General features: G+C 40.1%; 1 protein-coding gene across 1 annotated transcript; it reads left to right on the top strand.

Moving 5' to 3' along the window:
* The first annotated feature begins 15,469 nt into the window (after positions 1-15,469).
* MMP7 (matrix metallopeptidase 7) lies at positions 15,470-19,815 on the top strand. Its single transcript, XM_066177418.1, has 6 exons — positions 15,470-15,590; positions 16,139-16,362; positions 16,469-16,617; positions 18,255-18,380; positions 18,912-19,073; positions 19,599-19,815. Exons 1-6 carry the CDS (start codon positions 15,474-15,476, stop codon positions 19,610-19,612), a joined length of 792 nt encoding a protein of 263 aa, XP_066033515.1. The 5' UTR covers positions 15,470-15,473; the 3' UTR covers positions 19,613-19,815.
* The last annotated feature ends 3,862 nt before the right edge of the window (positions 19,816-23,677 follow it).

Below are 23,677 nucleotides of genomic sequence, written 5' to 3'. Positions count from 1 at the left end.
CATCCCTGGCAGTATTCAGGACCAGGTTAGATGGGGCTCTGAGCATCCTGGTTGAATAGAAGGTGTCCCTGCCCATGGCAAGGTGGGCTGGAACTAAACGATCTTCAAGGCTCCTTCCAGCCCCAACCACTCTATGATTCCTTAAGTACTTGTGAGGTAGGATTTTCTCTTAATGACTGGCTTCTGTGTCTTCTGACCCCAACATGTGCCTACTTTCAGGCAAACTGGCTCCTGTCAGTTCCCTCCTGTACTTGCAGTGTCCTTCAGCTCCCTCCAATGCTCATTCTGAACAGCAACTCACATCCAGAAATCGCTTCATGTCTTCATGGCTATCCTTCTTCAACAGGATAGCCTGAGATATGGGTTGGAGCGGCAAATGTGTGATCTGGGCATGAGGTTTCCTCTGTTCCCCAGCCTGCACTGACAGTAGTTTCACCCACTGCCTTCCTTACTCACCACTACTCAGTCAGTGCTAATGGAAAATAGAAACAACAAAACCTATATATTTGCTTCCGAATTTGTATTAGAATTTTTTGCCTTAAATATCATCATTCTTAGGTTTTCTTCCAGAGGCTAGACATATTGCCTCTCGTTTTGACTATCTAGCTCCTGCCATGAGCAACCTCTGAACCTGCTGTTTTCAAACAGCAATATCTGCCACAGGTTTATAGATAGTTCTTCAGGGAGAGCTAGGAGCTATGTTCAGAAGCTAGGAGCTATGTGACAGAAATGTGATCAAATTAATAAACCTTCTTTCAGTTTCATATCCCTGGAAAGTTGGATACTCAGGAATTCACAAAGATAAACAGTCTCAATGTGGAATTCCTGATGTGGAGACATAGCAATTCTCTCCCTCTTCTTGGTTTCATATGAATGTGACAGCTTGCTCTTTGTCATCCTTACACTGGCTGCAGAACTTATACTGGCTGCATTGCTCTGGAGTTGTAGAATTATAACACAGTAGAAAGGTGTCCTCTTTTGGTAATACCTGGGATGCTTTATTCTCATGAAAATTTAGTTGAGTAAAAATTTTAGGAATAAACCTATTCAACAAATTGAATATGGTCTCTGTCTTCTGCACTGTCAGTGTGATTGGCCTAGTCATATTCACATAACCTCACAGCTTTCAAAATTTCAAAGGAACATCAGCTAGTACATGGACAAAACATACTTGCACGTTAAACAAGAGAAGTGAGGAAGAATAACCATGGTGCCTAGCTGAGCACTCTGCAGTGTGTCTGTCAGCAGTTTCACGCTGTGATGCCATCGTTATGCTGCCATACTCAAGGGAGCTCCCTGCTCCATTCCCCAGTGCATTTCCTTCTCCCTGAACTATTAGGAATCAACCTGAGCATCCTTTCCTGGTCCTGCACTGCAAAAGCACACGTTCCCTTTAACATTTAATATTTTAATACATGTTTTGGCCCTCAAAAGTGATGGTCAGAAGAGAAATGGTGACGATCTAACAACATCTCTGTTTACTTTGTCATTCTGAAAGCATAAGATGATGACATTATACCAAACATCCATAAAGTGGCATAGACATTTTTCCAGAATTGTCTGAACAATAAAATACCACTGCATGCAATTTAAAAGCAAGCAACCTTTTGTTCTGCTAGCTAGAGTAATGCCATTATTATAGTCCAAAATAAATATTTGAAAAAAATCTGACTAAGAATTTTTCTTTGACAGAAAGGATATTAAAAGATAGAGATCTGAGTATTTTTTATGGAAAAACACTTCTGACTTTTTTAAAAAAATCTACTTCCTGAAGCCACATTCAATCAGTTAAAAGTCAGTCAAAATTCATCTGAGATCTACCTTCATTTCTCAGAGAAATTAGACCACTAGGCAATGCTGTTTTAGAACACTCCATTTTATATTTATCACTACAGAAATTTTAATAAAACTCCATTTTATATTTATCTCTACAGAACAAATGCAGGATTTCAAAGCATGCGGCCAAAAGCCAATTTTTTAACCTGTTAGCAGATTGTAACCTTTCCTTTATGATATTTGAGGACCTTGAGCTGTGCTCTATATCTTTGTCACCTTGATTTTAGATTGTAAAGCAGCATTACCTTTACACTGATAAGTGCATATTAAAAGAAAAAATGTGAAGAAGACATTTTGTGTCATTCCTTTTAAACAAAACCTTAAGGTAGATTACAGTAGTTCTTCAGGTTGTGATGTGCACCTGTGGCTTCCTTATATCAGCAGATAATTTTCCCCACACAAAGGGAAATTCCAGTGCCAATGGCTTTTGATGTACTTAGTGCTATTTTTATGAGGCTATAAACAAAGCAGAACTTCCTAGACTGGATAATAAAATATTTGTATATCAATATGGATATTTTTAAACTTTCTTTATATACAATGATACAGATGCATCAGGAAGAGGTGACAAAGAGTCAAAAGGAACTCTAAGGAACTCAAGGGATATGACACTTCAAAACTCCTTATAACTGCAAAGTGAGGACGCCAATCTCAAAAAACAGTTTCTAAAGGTGTTTGACTTCTCTGTATTAGTGGTTTGTTCTGGTATGGTTGTTTGGTTTTGGTTTGGTTTGGTTGGGGTTTTTCTTTTGTATATCAGCTGTCAGAGGTTTTCTTCTTAGAGAAGTGATGAGAATCTCCCTGCTATATTGATGCCTTAAGTTTTATCTTTCATATTTTTCACATTCTGTACTGCATTAGTACATAACTCTGAATTTCATACAGAGTGTTAGCAAGATCTCTTCACAGTGTAGTTAGACAAAACAATCCTTTCCCAGCCCTAGAACCAAGGTCACCATCACATCTTCAAGCCCAAGAAGTACAAACAACAGTGAATAGAGGACAGCAATCTGGGAGGATGGGACTTCATAGACCTGAAGCTGTAATTGGACAATTAACCCCAATATGTAAGTGGACCAAAAGCTATGAAAGTCTGAAAATGTGTGACCTGGTGTCCATCTTGGATGCAGCCTCAGCTGGGCTCTTGCACTGTCCAAGGTTTGGGCAGTATCCTTTGGAGGCTTTTTTAATAAATATCTACTTTATCCATTTAACTCTGTCTAGTCTCTCTTCCAGGTAGCCTCTCCAGGCATCAATGTCACCTTCTCATGCAAGCACTGCTGAGGAAGGACAACTTGTTTTGGTCTTAGCATGTACAGGGGATTTGAAAGTAAGTGAAGTTAACAGGGAAGAAAAATACAAGGATTATTATCCTCTAGGTTCAAATCACACCTGTTTCTGGTTGAACTGAGTACAAGAACTGCCAGCTAAAATCCAATATGCATTTTGCTACAGCAACAGGAGAATTTTTCTTACCATTTGATGGATGTCCTATTTTGCCAGCACATGTATAAGGATGTGAAGGAAAGGAAACGAGACTATAGTCACTGAGATGAAGAGGAACTTTGGGCAACAGACTATGTCCTACAAGCTCAGTCATCTACTTCCTACCAATAAAACCTTTCTGATGATTTTCATAAACTCTGGATCCTGTCCAGAATGATGAATTGGCAAACCAGGAAGTATGAAAATCTAAAGCCACTAGTGTACAGCAGCTAACAAACCTGTCACTCAGCAGGTAGGTCCACACTGACCCTCAGTCAAAACTGGGAGTTTTTCACCATGGATCTTCTACTGCAATACATGCCAAAGGGTTGAAGAGAAAGCAGTTCAAAATAATCAGTGGGTTAAAATAACATATGAATTTGACCATTTCCTTGGTCATGTCCACAATACACAAATTTTTCAGCACAGAGAAAATTCTACTCTTTCTGTTGTGCCCTTGGGCCAGAATACATGTCTTCTATGGCAAGGTGAAATGAAGTGCTCCCCATGTTAAGGGCTAAACTTCTATTCCCCTCAGACACATCATAGTATAATAGCATTTATTCTAAACTACATATGGATGAATAATTTCCCAAGACCTGGAGGTAATATAATAATTATACGTAAATGGAATATGTGAATGTCCTTTAAGAATATTAGTCTTCAGATAAGAAAAAAAAAAATCAGTAAGAGTCCACTTGTCTAGTGAGAACTTACATGTCCTCTGGAAAATTAGCTCAAGAGTACCTTTCACTGCATAACAATCTGGAACAAATCTAGAAAGTATTCAGAGTACATATGTAACAGATTGAACAAAAATCCAAAATGCAGAATAATAAATAATTTGTATGTAGTAGTTTCAACTCCAGCAAGAAAAAAAGATCCTGCTGTTATGACTACTTACACAGTGACCTTATTGAAAACCTTTAGATTGAGATTCACAGTATTATTTTCTTTTGTTTCTTCTACTTCCCCTTTAGGTGGGAATATTTACTGTATATTGTTGGGAAGGGATAGTTCAATAATCTGTTGACAAGCAATGTGTCACCTCTACAAGCTAGACCCAAAATAATAAATCCCTATTCTGCATTTGGTCAATTTGTCTTAGGCTTACAAAAACGTGTGTGGGCTCTGGCCAATTCTTTTTTATTTTTAAGGCAAATCAGTGTTTTTTCAGTGGATTTTCATCCTTGTTTCAAAGTTTTTCACACCTCTGGGATCTCACTCTTCAGGTCATCTGTGAACCAACATATTTAGTGAGCTCCTGGCACTTCTTGACTCTCTCTAACACTGCAGGAATGCTCCTAGTAATATGTGAATGAAGGCTACAAATGATTTGAAGCTCCCATGGATGATTTGCTTATTTGAATCACATTTTTCCATGAGGTCTGAGTTTTTTTTTTTAATGAAGTTTTGATCCAGTTCTCTCAAGCAAAACTAGATATAGACATTTTCATTGTTCTGATGAGATTCACAAAATACTTCAAAGAAATATAATAGGTTTTCTCTGGGATTATCAGAAAATTCAGGTTTTGAAAGAGGAGTTGGTTGGCAAATGTAATGTTGAGAGAAAAGATGTAAGTGTAGTGTTTTACATGTACACTTCACTTTGCAGAATACACCAACTGCCTCCATCAGTCAGCTGTCAGTAGCCCCTGTGAATTACTTCCATTCCACAAAACCACGGTTGTTCTATGATGGCTGTAGAGTCTTAAAACTAAAAGCAGAGTCAGCTGAGGACACTAACAAGCTGCAATCATTGCTACAGAACACAGAGAAGGAAAAGCAGATGTTCCACAGCAATTCACATTGACATCATGATGGTTTGTGGTCCAGAAAATAAGTGCTGGCCATAGTCAAGCACACATGTTATTTCCTTAACATCAACAATGTTCATAGTCTTACACAATTCATAGGAAATATGAGCAAGTAAAACTCAATTAAGGTTTGGTCAGCATTTTTTCTAGATTTCATGTACCTTTTTTTCCTGACTCTCAGGAACAGACATACAATTACAAATAGGAAAAAGTCCTGCCTGGATGTCAGTGTCCAGAGGCATCAAAAGGACATCAAATGCATCAGTTGATATAAATACAGAGCAGTCCTTTACATGCAGGCAACTTTGAGCACTTGTGTACTTTGCACGGGTTCTTTCAGGATACTGCCACCTCTTGTACTGCAAGAAAATGAAGCATGCAAAGTACATTTGGTCAAGCAAGAAAGTACCTGAGAAATCACTCATTTTCTTTAGCAGCACAGGTCTAAAATTCGGACACTGTAGTTCTGGTTATCTTGCTTCTGTTGGCCTTAAACCCAACCGGGTCTCAGGAATGAAGCTCCAGTTCTCCAGAGAGAGTGGCTGACAAATGAGTAGTGTCTTTTAACCTGTTTTTCTTAAAAGTGGCCTCATCAAGCAATCTGCTGCAATTGCAACTATCTTGGTGTTAGAGCATTTGCCCTACCTGCTAAGCTGAATCTATTTACAGCAGGCACTTCCTTCCCCTTTGCCAGTATGACCTGTGTAGCTGCAGGGTGATTATCACGTCGTTCTTCAACCTTATCTTCTCTAGATCTACCAAGCCCATTGTCTTGATCATTTCCATGGAAGTTATATTTAAAATAGCATTCCTGTGGCTCAGCTCTCTGCCCTCTCCAGTTGGTTCCCACCTTTCTAGATATATGGTGCACAAACCTGGGAGTGAAACTCTCCTCAGGGATGTACCAGCACCTCTCGGGGCAGAACAATGATATCATTTGTTTCACTTCCGGGATAATGTTTGCCTTTTTCAAAAGAGCAAACCACTCTTTTTACTCCCATTCGACTTGTGATGAACTATTAACCAGTTACTCATTATGCCTGGTGATGTGCAATATTTAACCACCATGCACAGCACGTGATCTGAATTCCTTTTTAAACTGTCCTGTTTGGCTGGCTCTTGGAGGTCAAAGGATAGGTTTCCAACTAAAATGTGTATCATTGTCTGATTTAAGGTGCAACAGCAGATTCTTCAAGTCTTCACTGTTTCTATCTATGATATTTGTACTTGACATGAAATTACTCATTTAAAAATTCATTATTAATTATTAAAAAAATCTCTACTTGATTTTTATTCAGAACTTGACAACTTACTATTGTCTTATTTTCTGTTAGAGTGATTTCATACCAGCTACCTACTATTGTAAGATTCTCTTCTTTCAGTCCCACAGGGATAAATATATTCTATAATCACTAAAAGCTAATGTAGCTTCTGTTGGTTTTTCCATGCTATGTGAAAGAAATCCAGCTGTTGGGAAGATGCTGGAATCTGTGAAGTATCTGATTAAAGTCCTAGTTCACACCAGACCACTTCTAAGTACATCAGTGCAGCTCTCCCCTATCTAGCCCAGCTGAGCTGAATGAATTGCTTGTCCTCCCTCACCCACTCTGCACATGCTGCAACCCTGCTCTGTTTGTAAGGTGAACATAATTTGAGAATAGATAGTTATGACTATTAAAAACATCCCAAAACAAACAACTAAGAATCCTAGAAAAAAACATCCATTTTTTTCCTGCCTTACTACCAGGCCACAGCCATGCTCCCTGTCAAACTAGAGCAGATATGTGGTTCTGAGGTCTCAGATTCTGCTTCTACATTCCACAGACTTATCGTATTTACCAAGTCATCTCATTCATATATTTGAAAACACCTTTAACTGTCTGAAACGTGCACCTGATATCTAGTCACTGACCTGAGTCTAGAAATCCCTCCATTCATGACAGTGAAATGAAAGCTGTATTTTTTTCTCTTTGGTAATGTTCAAAAGATGTCAGTGGCATGAATGTACCCTTGCCTAGTACAGATGCAGTAAGTAAACCACTCCTCCCTGCACAAAGAAATTGCACTGTAATATCGTTGTCTGGCTAGAAAACTGCTGAAAAAGATTCACACCCATGTTCAAATGGGTTGCCTCCACAGTTCACTAAGGAAGTGCAGATAGCTTCCAAATCTCTGCAAGGATACTTTACATCCCATGATAGCTCAACAAGTGAAGCCTTCACACAGTTCAATTGGTAAGTCAGTAAAGTTTCATGAGATTGAATCTCCAAAGCGGAAGCTGGCAGAAACTGGTTTCAAGCAGATTCATCATCACAGAAATTTTCCTTTTCACAATTGACAAAGTTTTTCTCATTAGGTATAGGCACGTTCAGGTCTTTTCTCTCCATAATTTCTCCTCCTGTGTATCTCCAACCATAAAATCTCACTGTTCAAGTAGCATAATATCCCCTCAGCTGCTCAGTGTATTCATTTGCTGCTTGTTCACCATATGACAAGAGTATTGCCATCCTGAGGTATATTCATATCACACTTTCTTCCATTCATAGCATTAAAATCTACCCACTTCATTTGCCCTTACGTATAGAGCCATTAATGACAGAACCTCTGTCTATATTCTTATATTACACTTGGCTTGCAAGTTAGGGTTGTGCCACTATGAAATTATGTGGTGTGAACAGCCTGCTAGCATATATGCACTCTATAAAAAATAAGTAAATAACCATATCTTCTAATTTCACATGTTTCTCCTCAGTTCAAGCTCTTATTACATAGCAAAGTTGCAAAGAAATAGGGCACATATAAACACATAAAAATATTATGTAGAAACAAAAGAATCATGGAAAATGTCTAACTGCAATAGAGTCAAATTCTGTAGAGGTAAAAAAGACATTATAAACCATAGAACAGGTCAGCTATACATCAGGTCCAACAGAAAAATCAGTCAATCACCATAAAAACAGTTGATCAAACATTAAACCAAATTTGCATACTTAAGTCCTCCGGTACAAGGATGTGACTTTGTTTTTATGCAACAATGCCCACAGCTTTGGCTTGTTGGGCATCTCTAGAGTTATTTTATGATCAGTTGCAGTTTTTGATTGGGCACGTATGGGTTAGGGGTTTTTTGAAGCCTGGGGGCAGGTGTGGCAAACCATGGCAGAACTCTCCAGAAGCCCATTCCCACTCTTGCCGGAATGTTACTGCCCTCTGTGTTTTAGGTCAGATGTCCTGAGTGGAATTAGAACAGTAAGAAATTGTTATTTCTTCACAAGGAACAATGATAATAAAGCAAGGAATTAAGTGTATTAAATCTATAAATGCTGGTTTCACCAAGCACATGATGCAATCAGTCTTTAAAGATCTGTCACTTTTGTCAATCTTAAGTGAGGAAAAAGTCACCCTTGCTTGCCAAAAATGTTCACATTTTTGAAGTTATTACATATTTCTTCTCAGGATTTGGGAAGCTGTCGTAATCCACAGCACAACAGGTACAACAACCTATACAGTCTAGTGTCTGGCTCTAACCTGGGCTGAGAGCACATCCCTAGGGCCACACTGCTGGTTTTGCTGTATACAAGAGATGAATTTCAACTAACTGTAAACTATAGAAAAACAGCTGTATTGCAACTGTGTAAAGCATACTGAGTTTGCTTTATGTTTCTGTCCTTGTCGTGGTACAGGCATGGATCTGTTATTAGTGTGATGGAGTCAAACTCCTTCCACCCTCTGCAGAACAATAACTGACAACAACCTCCAGAGCAAGGCAGAGTTACAGCAGGCTGGGGTAAATTAACTCTGCCTACAAAGGTGCTGCTCATTTGTAGAAAAAAGGGAAGGGAAGGGAAGGGAAGGGAAGGGAAGGGAAGGGAAGGGAAGGGAAGGGAAGGGAAGGGAAGGGAAGGGAAGGGAAGGGAAGGGAAGGGAAGGGAAGGGAAGGGAAGGGAAGGGAAGGGAAGGGAAGGGAAGGGAAGGGAAGGGAAGGGAAGGGAAGGGAAGGGAAGGGAAGGGAAGGGAAGGGAAGGGAAGGGAAGGGAAGGGAAGGGAAGGGAAGGCAAGGCAAGGCAAGGCAAGGCAAGGCAAGGCAAGGCAAGGCAAGGCAAGGCAAGGCAAGGCAAGGCAAGGCAAGGCAAGGCAAGGCAAGGCAAGGCAAGGCAAGGCAAGGCAAGGCAAGGCAAGGCAAGGCAAGGCAAGGCAAGGCAAGGCAAGGCAAGGCAAGGCAAGGCAAGGAAAGGAAAGGAAAGGAAAGGCAAGGAAAGGAAAGGAAAGGAAAGGAAAGGAAAGGAAAGGAAAGGAAAGGAAAGGAAAGGAAACACATACACCAGAAACATAGGCAAGTAGGCCAGTTTCCTTCTTTGGTAAAAATTTAAACTTGCATTATGTAAAAAATGCAAACTTCATTTACAATAAACTTCTGGGACATAGAATGAGGACTGGACTGAGGCTTTTTTCAATGTGCAATCTCCTGTTGTTACACATTAATGTAATGGATAATTAAGGATTAATATATACAAAAGCCTATTGTTCCTGACCTGTGATCAGCCATAGTCACCTGGCAGTGAAAATTGCCTCTGGAGAAAATGTAATGATGTCAATTAGATTTTAAAGGGCCAGGGTGCTGGGCGTGCCTCCAGGAGTGTTCCACACTGGACCAGGTGCATGTTTCCAGCCTAGTAACCATCTGCATTTGTTGCTCTTGAGTTCACATGAGGATCAGCTGAGCATGAGCCAACTGTGTCCCTTTCAGATGGTGCTGAGCATTCCACTGAGGGTGCTCAGCCTAATGGACCAGACCTGAACTGGTTTGGGACATTCCCCTCCCACACAGGCACCCAGGCCTCAGAACTCACTGTTTCACCCTCTACAGCTACTTAACTCCTTGGTACAGACAGAGACTTTGGTTTACTCAAATGGGGTTTGGTTAAGCAACCATTCAGGCTGCTGAGCAGCTGCCTGAAAAAGTTTTCTAAAGTCAGCAAGGCTTCTTTGTGACTCACTCCTCACCATCCCAGTGCTAGCAGTCCTTATTTGGTTGTGCATTTTTAAATGGTTGGATTACTTTTTAATGGTGCCAAAGCCAAAACCTACCATGTTGGAAAACTCAGCGTAAGTTGCTTTGTGGGACACAGAGGCTGAAACTCTGTTGAAGGAAGGAAATTTTTGGTGAAAGACAACCTCATTGGTATAACCAGATTTACCAACAAAGTGATGTTATTGTCTTTTTACTTAGTTACTGGAAACCAGACAGGGCAAGAGAAAAGAATTTGTCCCACACACTGAAGTACCTGCCTGATCAGAAAACAGCTTCCAGAGAAGAATCAGTGCTGGGAATCAGGAATCATTTGAATAGCCACAACAACATGATGAAACCTGACAACTTCCAGGGAAATGCTGTAAAATTTTTTGCCTGTGTCCGCATACATCTGGTTGCAGTCTTTTGCAATCCTCATGGCCAAATCTCAGCTCTAATACACACGAGATTAAATCAAGTTACTGCACTGATCTTATATTGATTGTATTCAAATTCAATCTCACATCTTGTGTTCTAGATCATAACACCATGGTGGTAAGCCTGTAAATCCTCTGGAATTGCTTTACTGCGCGTCAATTCATGATGGAATCTCATATCAGCTCATTGTTATTTCAGGGGAATTGAATTTTTGTACAGAAGTAGGGTTTTTCGAGTCAGGCTAAATACAAAATTTTAGTTGATGTCATTTATACTCGCAGCACTTTTCCCAAAGACTTATACAAGTCCATGAGGCTCAGCACAGGTCAAGTTCTGCAGTGGCTATCCTGTCTTTCAAACCCTGTTCTCCACAAACACCAAAGCCCAAGCTCACCATGCTGTCCCAGCACATACAGACCCTTGGAGATCATCAAGAGGAGCTTCAAACATTGGCTGCTCCTCAGTTTGGGTTATAGTCAGTGTGGACAGACCATGTCCAGCATGCCTCCCATGCTGTCACAGCTTCTCTGCCTGTTCTTGAAGCACCACTACAAGCTCAGTCTGCTTTAGGTGGGACTCTGCAGATCATTCACAGCGTTCTGCTGCAGCATCACAGGCAGTCTGAGGTTGCCTTAGTGCAAATGCTGTGTTAGGGGGTTCCTACATGAAGTAATAGGTTTTGCGCAGACAAGACGTATGCAGTGTTCTAGTCTACATCTTGTTTCAGTCATTTAAAGATAGTGGTGAGACAGACATACAAATGGATGTGGACAGCCAACTACAAAAAGCAAATTCACAAATGAAAGCTGACTATGGGAGGAGATGTAACTTTTCCTATCCAGCACAGTTTCAAATCACACTGCAGTGAAATGGAGCTGACTGACCTCTGGCCCTCTTCCCTTCCCCATGTCCTGTGCATAGCTTCTGGAAGACAGACTGCATACAACTAAAGGTTGTGACTTCTATTTAAATGGACTAAATTCAATTATTACATAGACATTTTTGAGAGATCCACATGTCTGTTAGCTGGAGGAAAGAGACTCCTTATCATTGACCAAAGGATGAGACAAATCCAAGAATTGAGGGTGTCTGAAGGTCACACAGGTAGGTAACATTTACAGGAAAGCCTTGTGGTTTGTTGCTCAAGACTATTATTGTAATATGTTATCTCTATATTTGCATCTTTTCCCACCAGATGTCCCAATTAAACAGTTGTAAATACAAAGTAATTAGAGAAACAAAGCAAAGCAATTCTAGACACTGTGAGAAGATGGTAAATCTACAAGTTGAGATGTGTTAAGTTTGATTGCTTAATTATCAGTGACATAGATTGCTAGTTGTCATCACATTGTTTGTGCTGAATCTGAACATCTAATCCCTTCCTCGGGCCTTTCCTTCCCTAAAGCAGTGGGATCATGCTGAGAAATAGCTCAATGCAGCTTGATCCAGCCAAACAGGAGAAAAGAACTGGCTTGTCTTTCTCCTGAGACGAGCTGAAGCAGTGCCAAGGGGCCCTGGCACGACCCTGGTGCCCAGGCAGGAATGACTGGAGGGTTTTACTGTCACACAGTCTGCAAAAATGGTATGTAGCCCTGTATCACAAGGGCCAAAGTGTTCCTTTGAAGAGACCCCCCCCTCAGGGGTAAAATCCATGTAAATGGACTGCAGAAGCCAGGAAGGTTCCAAATCAGACTGTGCCTCGTGGGACTTAGCTTCAGAAATTGCAATGCAAAAACCAAAACATTTTACTCTGCAAAGATATTTGCCATGTTTGAATTTTAATTTTAGTTAGTCAAATTGAATAACCAGATAACAGAACAAAACCAAACGTGTCCTGCAGATCCTAAGAAAACAGGTCTATCCTGTTTGGTAGGACTTTAAATACAATATTGCATAATTCACAAGTGACCCAAATGAAATATTTCTCAGGAATTTTTGGCAATACTCTTTTGCTTGATATTCGCCACAGTGGGTAGAAAACAGCCAACATCTAGTCACTCATATAGCCACTTAATCACTTCCCATGCACAGTGGGAGAGATTAGGAAGTGCAAACAGTTTAATCAATGGAAAGATGGGGTAGAGGTGGAGGGAATTGTTGCACAGGCTCACTGCCTGCTGCAAAAAGATTGATGTCCAACCAGTCTCCAGGCAATGATCATCTTGGAAGACAACCCTCACTCCACCTCCTTTGTCTGCTTGCCCAATTTCACTGCTGAACATGACATTATGTCATATGGAATATCCCTTTGGAGAATACAGGCAAATTCAGGATGTGTCCACTTCCCAGCCACTTTTCTACCCAGCCTCTTCCATACAGTGTGAGAGCTAAGTGTGAGCAGAGAAAGTGTCCACATTGTGGGAACACTCTTCACCAATACCCAAAGCATGGGGGTAGAGCACAATACATACTGCTATGAATAAATTTAATCTATCCCAGATAGATCTACAACACTCACAAAGATTTTTGAGCAGTTCTCGACTAGTATGAACTCTGTTGTCTGGATTCAGATTGGGCAGAATTCAGCTGAGCGTTCTGCCCCAGTCAAATGACCAAGACAGTGATCATTCACTACTGAATCATCCATTTCTACTTCACTTTTTCATCCTAGTCATGCTTAAAGGAGACTCTGGTATTACTTTCTACTGAAGTATTTTTCTCTAGAACTCAAAAAGTCTGGTGTCTATCAACAAGTTCCACATAGGACACAGTTTCATTAAGCATTCTTGATCTCAGCAGGCTTACTCTGCTCAAAAATGTCACAGTATAAACTTTTCCATGGCAATGCTGTAAGTCTTCTTAACAGACTTTACTTCATGAACTAATTTTATCTTCACCATGTGGCAACTTCAATTATTAAATATCTATACAGTGTTACTTCTGGTCTCCTTGACCTTTGTCTGTTGGAGAGGTCATACTCTCCAACATAGACACAGGTTCTCTGCTGAATACGAGTCACATGACTACAATTTTTGTGTAGGAAATTATTTTTCTTAACCCATCATATTTTTTACTATTCAAGATCAAAACAAAGCAATACAGTCTGCAAAATTCACACAGCTAAATGTAAAGAAACAGAACCTGTTCCTTTTTGATATTGATCTTATTGGAATTTGATCGATTCATGCTGATTTTGAGCCCAAAGAAATAAAAAGTCCTTTCACTGAATTTTTTTATTTCCATTCAAACCTAACATTCTTCAAAATCTTCTCGCTTTTCTTGAAAAAAAAAAAAAAAAGGAAAAAGAACAGAGTTGGCAAGCTTAGAGTAGAAAATGAAATACAGCATAGAGCTTTTGCTTTCTCATCAGGCTCTTGTGTTTAAACTCTCCTTTTCAGTTTTGCTCATGGCCCAGCTAAAGATATGAGTTGCTCAACGTTCATCATCTCTGAAATCCTTCAGATTCCTCTTGTCTATGAGGAAATAACCAGCCCCACACACTGGAGTCATGGAGTTCAAAGTGTTTTAAACACATCTTCATCTCCTGCAACACAGACCCTGTTCTGGATCCGACTTTACTACTACAGTCGGACATAAAGGCAGATGGTGACAAAGAAAAAGGTGAACCTACTCCTAGCAATAAAATGTTTGGATTTTTTAAATCAAGCCTTAACATTTGGAGACGGATTGATTTTCTGTAAGGTACAAAAATATACGGAATTGATCACATGTTAGTAACTATGCTGTTTTCAATAGTAGGTGACAGCATCATTCCTTTAGCAACTGTTTCAGACATTGCTGTGTAATCTCCTGCATAATTCAGCTGTGTGAAGTACAGATCATCTTTCCCTGGAATGAAATTCTTTCTGATCCCATCAGTCATCATTGGATACAAGCTAATAACCCATATACACTTCCATACACGTTCAGCTAAAGACATAAGAATTCCACTAGTGTCAGAAATATCAACATTCTTTTCCTATTAATGCACATTTCCTTTCAGATTAGAGGTAATATAGTCACAAAATTCCACACCCTGAGATACAAAAAATTATAAACCAGCATGTGGACTGGTGTTTTCAGACCTCAAAAACTATCCAGTGGAATTTAGTGGAGTGAAGATGGGACCACTGTTGGTACCAGGGGTCCAGGGAGGCTGCCCTGCTCTGCCAGTGCTTCATGCAGCTCTTTCAGATTGCACTGGTACATCAGGAGGTCTAAGACAGCTCCATATTAGCTAGGGAAAGCCCCTCTCTTTTTCCTGAGAGGAACTTCTACTTACTTTTGTAAGCTATATTCTATATCTAGTTCTCAAATGTAAAGATATTCTTCTGAAAGGCCATCCCGTTTGGTAGCAAAGGGACAAACGCAGCTGATGTTCTCCTAGTTCTAGAGGGATCTTTTAAAGAGCTGTCTCCTGACATCTGTAAAATCTGCAGAAACCTCTGGGAGTTTACTGAACTGGGCAGTGCTGTACATGCTCCCTCTAGGTAATGGCAGTGAGACAGGGCTTTGCAACCATCTCCTCTCTGCCTCTGCATTGACTGACACAGGTAGGCAGCCAAAGGGCTCTTGCAAAATGCCTTTGTGTATAAGGAACATGGGAAAAGCTTGGTGTGAAGTGATTACACAGTAACTGTACCGATAAAGTTACAGAAAGTGAACTTCCCTATGACCCTGTGGTTTCACTGCTGAAATAATATGAAAAGAGCGAGACAAAGCTGGCTGCTAGCTGTGACGTGACATCAACAGGGAAGTTACAGGAAAGATTTGTTTAACATGCTTTCATTTACTTCTTAGAGCATTGATGACATTACACCGACACCAAAAAGTGAGTCACATGTGTAATTGCTGCTTGGAGCTCTCAGGATCTATATAAGGGTTTTAAGTTCTGGTCTTGGGAGACAGAAAGTCAAACCCTTTCTGCTACAGCAAGGCTCCTCATCAAGATGGGCACCGTACACTACCTCGTGCTTTGTACTGTCATCTGCCTACCTGAGACTCCTGCTTTTCCAATACAACTGAGACCAGAATCATGGAGCAGCATAGACCTTGAGAAAGTAAAGGTATGTTACATGGGGGGAAATGCAACTACATTATGAATAATCTGATTTTTGATTCAGTTTCTACATTCCTTTCCTATCTCTTTATATTATCCTTGTCTTACATTACAACAACAGCTTGTGCAGACATGATATAAAACAGTTTAACCTTGCTAACTAGCTTAAACCTCCTAAGACTAACTTTAAAAAGAGACCAATTTCCAACTGGTAAATAAAGGGAAGTGTGCAATTTTAAAAATAAGTCAAAAATAAGTCCAAAAATTTATGTGTACTGTGTTAGAAGGCTGTAGATTTGGATGCTCAGTAAATTGTGGTAACTTAAAAGGATTTCTTACTTACAATGTTTCATTGCTGTTACAATTCTTTTTATATATACTGATCTATACTACTGAGAGAGCAGAATTTGGCAAATTGAAATGGAAAGAGACAACTAAAACTAAACATGGATGATGCAGGATGATGAAACAATTCAACCAAATGCAAAAAGCAATTGTCAAAACATCACAGATACATGTATTAATTTTTATTTTCCCTTCTTTTTCTTCTTGCAGGGATATCTTGATAAATTCTTTCCAGTTTTTACAAAAACACAAAACCAAAGCATAGCAGACAGGATTAAAGAAATGCAAAAGTTTTACCACCTGACTATAACTGGAAAATTAGACAAAGAAACAGAAGAAATAATGAAACATCCCAGATGTGGTTTGCCTGATGTAGCAGAATACCAACTATTTTCTGGAGCTCCAAAATGGCGGAAGACACTTTTAACTTACAAGTAAGTGATGTTTCAGGTTTTACGGGGAAGGGGATTGCTTTGTATTTAACTAGGTGGGTTTCCTTCATAGCCTACATGATATCAACCTACTTTTCTTTGCTGACAGGATCCTCAGTTATACATCTGATCTACCCAGAAGGAAAGTGGATGATGCGATTAAAAGGGCCTTAACGGTCTGGAGTGATGTGACTCCACTGCGCTTCCGAAGAGTCTACGTGGGCCAGGCAGACATTGAGATTAGATTTGCACGTCGTGGTGAGAATACCTATCATTTTTAAAATACAATGGTCCATTTTACTCAAAGCATGCATTTTTATGGCCGTAGCTTTAAGAAAGAACAAAGAGTTTGGAATTAAATCAAAGTCTGCACAAATTTTATCTTCTTTATATCATGTCACCAAATTTGTATGTTATAATTCAGTTTTACTCATATAAAACAGTTAGAAAAATCCCTTCAGAGTCACAGCTGTGAAATGAAGAGACAATTCAGCTCCAGAATGAGACACTTAAATTCAGATGTTCAAGGCTCCTTCTGCCTTGATACAAAGTGCAAACTACTGGGAAGAGCTCTGTAGAGCAGGTTCTGAAGATCCAGCCTGTGAAAGCTGGATTCAAGAAGGTTAAGGCAGGTTTATTTAGGCCTAGATCTAGTCCGGTGCCTAGAATAAACACCCTTTAGCAGCTGGGGTGCATTATGTTTGGCCATAGAAAGTGTCTTATGGTTGATTTGATTCTAGAAGGAATCGCATGTTGTATCCCAAGATTGCACCTGTGTGCAGCCAAAACATGGTAAGTGGAGTTGAGCAGAAGTCACTTCAGAAGTCTCTCTGTGATCTGGAATAGTCCATGAATGTAGCCCTAACTTTAACTTGTGCCTGGCACGTAAACTGACTCATCTTAGACAAATTAAATGCCTACTTTAAAGTTATCTGACTTGTTCTCTAGATCCACTGACAATATTTACTAGAGCTCCATTGACTGTAAGTGAAGATCAGACATCTGGCTTGCAAGCAGATGACTGCATATGAACACCAAAATGCCCAAAGCCTGTGTGTCACTGATGGGAAGAACATCATGGTGCCATAAAGAGTTGACATAATATCCCAGTCAAAGTGAGAAATGATCCTGCAAGATGGAATGGGTTTTAATCCCATGTCACACACTAGGATTAGGTCTCTTCTGCCTGTGTTAGTTGTGCCCTAAGGCCATCCACATGGTCTGGGGGAAAGGACACAGGATGGCATCTGATTTTCCAACTACTCCTTAATAAAGTCAGAGACTCACTACAAGGGAGAGGGAAGTTTTCAAAGTTAGTACAACTTCAATCCAGCTCTTGCACTCCAGGTAGGAAACAATAGTATTCCACCTGCACTATGACAGAAGTAGATAACAGATCATACCTGCAGGGTGGCAATAAAAAAACAAACTTATCTCTTCAGAAATATGGTTATCTATTACAAATCACCATCTCACACTAAAATCGGTGCAAGTGCGAATGTCTACAACTAAAATTGCCCAGCACTTTTCAACATCAAAAACATTCAGATGTTAACAACAGTGTTGTCAAGCACTGAGTATTTATTCTGAAATAATCCCTGATTACTGCCTCAGAACCACACTTCTAACAAAATCTTGGGAAAAAAATATTCAGCTCTTTCTGAAACATGCAGCAGACTGAACTATCAGACACAAGATTTGAACTTAAGTCATGAACTTGGAGAGTGTTTCCCTAAGTTTCACCTCTCATTTTCAAAACCTTTCTGCCATTGTAAGATTTTTTTTAAGGATTGGCAACCAGCAAAACTAACACAAACCAACAGCATGCTTCAATTTGCTGAATGTAAATATGACAACTGATCTCATCTGATGACATTGATTTATTTCAAATGCAGAGCATGGTGATGGATTTCCTTTTGATGGGAATGGTGGCACACTGGCCCATGCATTTGCACCCGGAGTAGGGCGGGGTGGAGATGCTCATTTTGATGATGATGAAAAATGGTCAGAAGTCGATCGAGGTAAGGTCACGTGTGTATGTGAAATGTAAAGGCAAATATTGTATGTGTTGGAAGAACACAGCCGCAGGAAATGCTTTCAATTACTCTTCAACCTTCAGTACTACTTCAGTACTAACAATTCTATTCTTTTCAACTACTTTTTTAAGTACTTGTGCTTCATTACCATGAACAGCCGCATAATGTCTGTCCTGTCCATATTTCAAAGCACTTTTTGCAGGCTAAACAAGGACTATGACTCCCTTTTTTCTACATAAATTCTGAAAAAGTAAATTGAATTGCTTCTAGGAATGAAGTTGACCAAAAGCAGAGCCAGAAAGAGACTCAGGGTCTCTAGATGCATATGCAGGGAATCGGTAGATTTTTTATAAAATATTGCAGTTATATAAAGAAGCTTAATAAGAATGGATCAAAATCCCGGAGTTTCATTCCAAGATAAATTGAAATATACTAATTCTCCTGCTATTCAATTAATTGTATTTCAAAAAGAAATGCCATACCTTTAACATAAATTTATGTGCTTCTATGTTGCAGATGTCAATTTGTTCCTCGTTGCTGCTCATGAATTTGGCCATTCTTTGGGACTTAATCATTCAAATGTCTATGGAGCTCTGATGTACCCTCTTTACTCATATCAGAACCCAGAAAACTTCAGACTTCCAGCAGATGACAGGCGAGGAATTCAGAAGTTATATGGTAAACTCATTATGAAATTTGATTTTCAAGACAAAACCTACTGGGGTACAGGTTTCACTCTCCCTGATTGCAAGGGCCTCATCATATTACAAAAAAGAAAGAAAGTGAACAAACTTGGGAAAAACAAACTCCTGCATGCTCTTTCCACTCTGTAGCCTGTTCCCACTGCACACAAGAGGTGACAAAGAAGCAGTGCATGGCCTGGTGCTCTGGCCCCCACACACCTGGATTCTGCCAAGCAAATCCTGTGGTCCTTGCTCTGAAAATGAGTTGTTTCAGTGAGTGGTGCTACTGGCAGGAAAAGAGAGGTACTGTGCCACTCATGAAGTTCAGTAAAGGCAGAAACTCCTCAACAACAAGGGAACATAACTAGAATTGACCCCACAGGACAAAATTTGTCAGGTTTGCCTTTCTTTAGGCACTTCCTGAGTTAGGGCATGCTAGAGGAACACTAAGAAAAAAACATAGTTGTCTGCATTGTCAATTTTCAGTATGGTCTCTATGTTTTGTGCTTCTTTTCCACAGGGAAAAAGTCATAAAACTCTTGAAGAAAATGCTTGATGAAGATCAAAGAATTCACATCTCATTGTTTTGGTGTCCCAAAACAACTTTGATCCACTGGTTAATTAAGGTGGTGAACTCCTGGGCTTCACTTTCTCTCCCTGAATTTTTATATTGATTTACTTGCACTTTACACAATTTCACCTAACAACAATAATAATAAAATATACATATATATATATATACTCTGTTTTCCAAGGTTTTTCTTTTTATTCTGGCATTTCAATGAGGGATTAAGTTACTCCTGCATGCATGATAGACAGTCAGACAAGTATCTTTGTGAATAGGCTTATGGGCATAAGTAATTCACACATAGAGCCTGTGTGCATTTACTGATGTAAGAACAAACCCTGTTCCTGGCTGGCTTTCAATTCCCATGCATGTCCTGCCACTTCACAGTATTCCCCCCTCGGAATCAGCGTGCTTCCCATACAGCTCACACATAGAGAAGGTCTCCACAATGCATCCGTCAGTACGGACCGGGTCATTTTCCCAAAGGGAAAGGCTTTTCACCGTCATGTCCTCCCTGGCTTTTCAGAGAAGCAGGTTTCAGAAGTAGTGGACTGGGATTCCCATTGTCCTCTGTGATATTCAAACTCTCAAGGGTATTTTTAAATAAAAAATTTAAAAAAATTAAAACTAAAACAAACAAAAACAAAACAACAAAACAAAACTCCAAAGAAACCCCAGGGATTCTCACTAGGATATTCAAAGTCTTCAAAATTAGCAAGGTAGAAGGTGTATTTACTAATAGTTTCCAACAGATGGCTCCCCGCTCACAGAGATGCGGAGCTCAGTGTCACGGCCAGCATCTTTACCGTCACCTAAACCAATATTACCCAGTACAAGGAATGACTTTAACCCAGCCTCCAGAGGTGACACAGCACAGCAGGGAATGCGCTGCTTACACAATGCAACTCGGAGAGCACACTACAATTTTGAGAGCAAATAAATCAACATTGTGACCAGTGACTACTAAATTAACACTGTGGATATCTATATAACGAATTTGGTTTTACATGCCTGCTCATATCTGTTGTTATCTCAACTCTTCCTGCCTTGTGTTGGGTGCCAAAAAGGACTGACACTGTATAACCTGACAGGTTAACAAACACCCTCACCTCCAATCCCCTTGGTGGGATGGGGGAGAGAAATGCAGAAAAAAAAAAGGTAAAATACATGGGTGGAGACACAGACGGTTCAATAAGACAGAAAAGGATGGGGAAATAACAATAAATAACAAATGCAAGAAGAAGAAAAGAAGAAGAAGAAGAACAGCAACAACAACAACAAGAAAAAAGAACGAGGAGGAGGACGAGGAAGAGGAGGCGGAGAAGCAGAATATACAAAGCAAATGATGCACAATGCAATTGCTCACCACCCACAGACCAATGCCCAGGCAGTGCCCAAGCAGAAGCCTCTGGTCAGCTTTCCCTCTAGTTTATATACTTAGTATGACATCCTGTGGCATGGAATATCCCTCTGGCCAGTTTGGGTCCCAGCTGTGTCCCCTTTCAGCTTCTTATACCCCCCAGCCTTCTCACTGGTGGGGTGGTGTGAGAAGCTGAAAAGTCTTTACTTAATGTAAAGGCTGCTGAGCAGCAACCAAAGCATCACTGCTATATCAATGTTAGTTTGAAAATGTTCTCATCAGTTACCAGACATTTCTTCCACACAAAGCTCAAAGATGGAGTGCTGGTGCTTAAGTAGGTATTTTTCTGAGGGCACAGGTGTCTTGAGGTATGAGAAAAGACTTGAAGCCCCAGAATGGAGGGTCAGATCCAATCTATATTAAAGGCTATGAAGAAGGGGTTTGTGGTCTATGTGGATGCTTGATCAACTTGGGTTGACCTGGGGGGTCCTGGAAAGATGCAATGTTGACAGAAAGTACTCTGTTCCCTTAGCCAAAGGGAACAAAGCACAAAACAGAGACACACCATGCTCTTTATCAAGCTCAAGTCACTTGCTAATGCTTCATAAAGAGAAAACAGCCATAGAAGACAGGCTTTATCAGAGGAAAAACTGTGCAGAAAAATACACTCGTAAGGCCACACAGAACAATTCATGCACAATGTTAGAAGAGGCATCATGACAAATGAAGCCAGGAGAACAAATGCTTGACTGAAAGTAGCAGATTTGTTCTCTAAAGTACAATTAATAATCCTTATCAACTGATATGAATGGGATAAAACCCAGATGTGTATTCCTAGGAATACTGTCCTGACAATGGGGCACATCTGAGAGACAGCTTCCTGTGATCACATAAGGTGACTGGCCTACAGCAGGGCCAGCTCAGGCAGCAGTGAGGCACCCTCGTGTCTTGAAGGATACATCTCAAGAGAGGCATCAGCTCCAAGTTAGCATCTCACAGCAAGTGAAATAAAATAGAAGCCAGGAATTTTGTCCTCAGAGACGACAAAGGTACCACTGATGAGGCTGCCAGCAGCATTTTACTTCTTGTTGAGCTCCTATTGAGTTTCCATTCCCATACGGGACCTCTGGTTTGGGGAAAACTGCTGCCACGGGCACACCTAACCCTGCCTAGCCGATGTGAACTGTGCAGTATTTGCCTCCATCTAGTGGCACAGCTCGGCAAACTGCACTAGCTTTGCACCCTGCTGCAAAGTGTGTCCTGTCTGCAAGCACACAGCTGGGCAGCTGCTACCATACATACCATGGCTGGGGGAAATCGGGGACAACAGCAGATCTAGCATATGTGCTGCTGTCTCTTCCTTCTTCACGTTATCCCACTGTATTCCGTGTCACTTTCTACATGCTCTCTCAAATACACATCTGAGGACATCTAGGCAACTCCTGTTACTCTAATAGCATCTTGTCCCTTCTTTTCCATACCAAAGAAGTGGCTAACCCCAACGTATTTTGGTTTGTTGGGGATTTGAGTTTTTATTTGCTTTTACAACTGTTCTTTCAAATAAAAGTATATTTAAATGCATCTTTGCCATTCCAGACAGTACAACAAGCAGCAAATGAATTCTCAACTCTGTTAATATTTCTGGTGGGTCCTTTGACCATGCACATGGAAAGGATAAGCTCTACTCCTGTACTATCTAGAAAAGCTATTATGGGGACTTACCCAGTCATTTAGGTACCTTGAGCCCACTCCATCCACACACAGAGTGATATTCTGAGAGGGCAAAATCATTACTGGCTATACCTGGTATCAACAAGGGAATAAGATCTCAGAAAAAGAAAATTAATGATATCAGCAACCTTAGCAATGCATATTGAAGCTCTCACACATAAAAAGTTCACAGATATGTGATGGGAAAGACCTGATCAGCTGCAAAATTGTAAGTATGCCCTGTCCCAGTAATGTCCCTTTGATTTTTCTTCACCGAGTTAAGTGAAAAAATTAATCCCAAATCTTTAATCCTCAAATTTAAAGCATCTGAAGATGCCTTTTTCATTTTTGTTTTTGTAAAATTATATCTTCAACAACACCTTCCTCAAACAGGATGCTCTTAATAGCATCATTACGGTGTTTTCATTTCCAGCAATGACAGTATGAAGTAGCTCCACTGACGTCAATGGAATTATTTTGGGTTTATCTATTAGAGTAAAAATGTTAGCAAAGGACTAGAGAAAATATTATCTGTTTTGGTTATTTTTACAGCAGGAACCACCACAAGCCAGAAAGCTACAGATAATCACTGTTTGTTGGAGAAGGCTGAGGAAAATTATTAGGGGGTGAAAATTGTTACGGTTTTCTGTCATCCCTAAAAATAAAGTTTATAGACAATAAAACAAGAATCATAGAGATAAGCAGCAGACTGCTCAGGTATATAGAAAAATATGGAAGTCTATCCACATCAGGAAAACATTAGAGGTCTTCTACTTGGCCACATGAAATGATCTGACAGAGCTGCTGCACTGTGTGCAGTGAGAGAGTCAGTATTTCTTGCATCTCAATTAACTGTTGTGGAAGATTTAAAATTAAGAAGGATGTACATAGCATCCTTCTTTACATAGCAAGCAATTCAGTTGTGGGATTCATTAACACTGGGTATTCAATGACAGTGGTG

The sequence above is a fragment of the Chamaea fasciata genome, unplaced genomic scaffold, assembly GCF_029207755.1.
Source record: "Chamaea fasciata isolate MVZ Bird 193981 ecotype frontalis unplaced genomic scaffold, bChaFas1.0.hap1 SCAF_2, whole genome shotgun sequence".
NCBI lineage: Eukaryota > Metazoa > Chordata > Aves > Passeriformes > Sylviidae > Chamaea > Chamaea fasciata.
The sequence above is the reverse complement of the archived record's forward strand: the minus strand, read 5'-3'. Positions and strand labels throughout refer to the sequence as shown.

Excerpts from the sequence above, each read along its gene's own strand:
- MMP7 (XM_066177418.1), top strand. The coding sequence starts at position 15,474 with ATGGGCACCGTACACTACCTCGTGCTTTGTACTGTCATCTGCCTACCT. Across the intron at positions 16,363-16,468 it reads AAGACACTTTTAACTTACAA|GATCCTCAGTTATACATCTG; the intron begins GTAAGTGATGTT and ends CTTTGCTGACAG. Across the intron at positions 16,618-18,254 it reads GATTAGATTTGCACGTCGTG|AGCATGGTGATGGATTTCCT; the intron begins GTGAGAATACCT and ends TTTCAAATGCAG.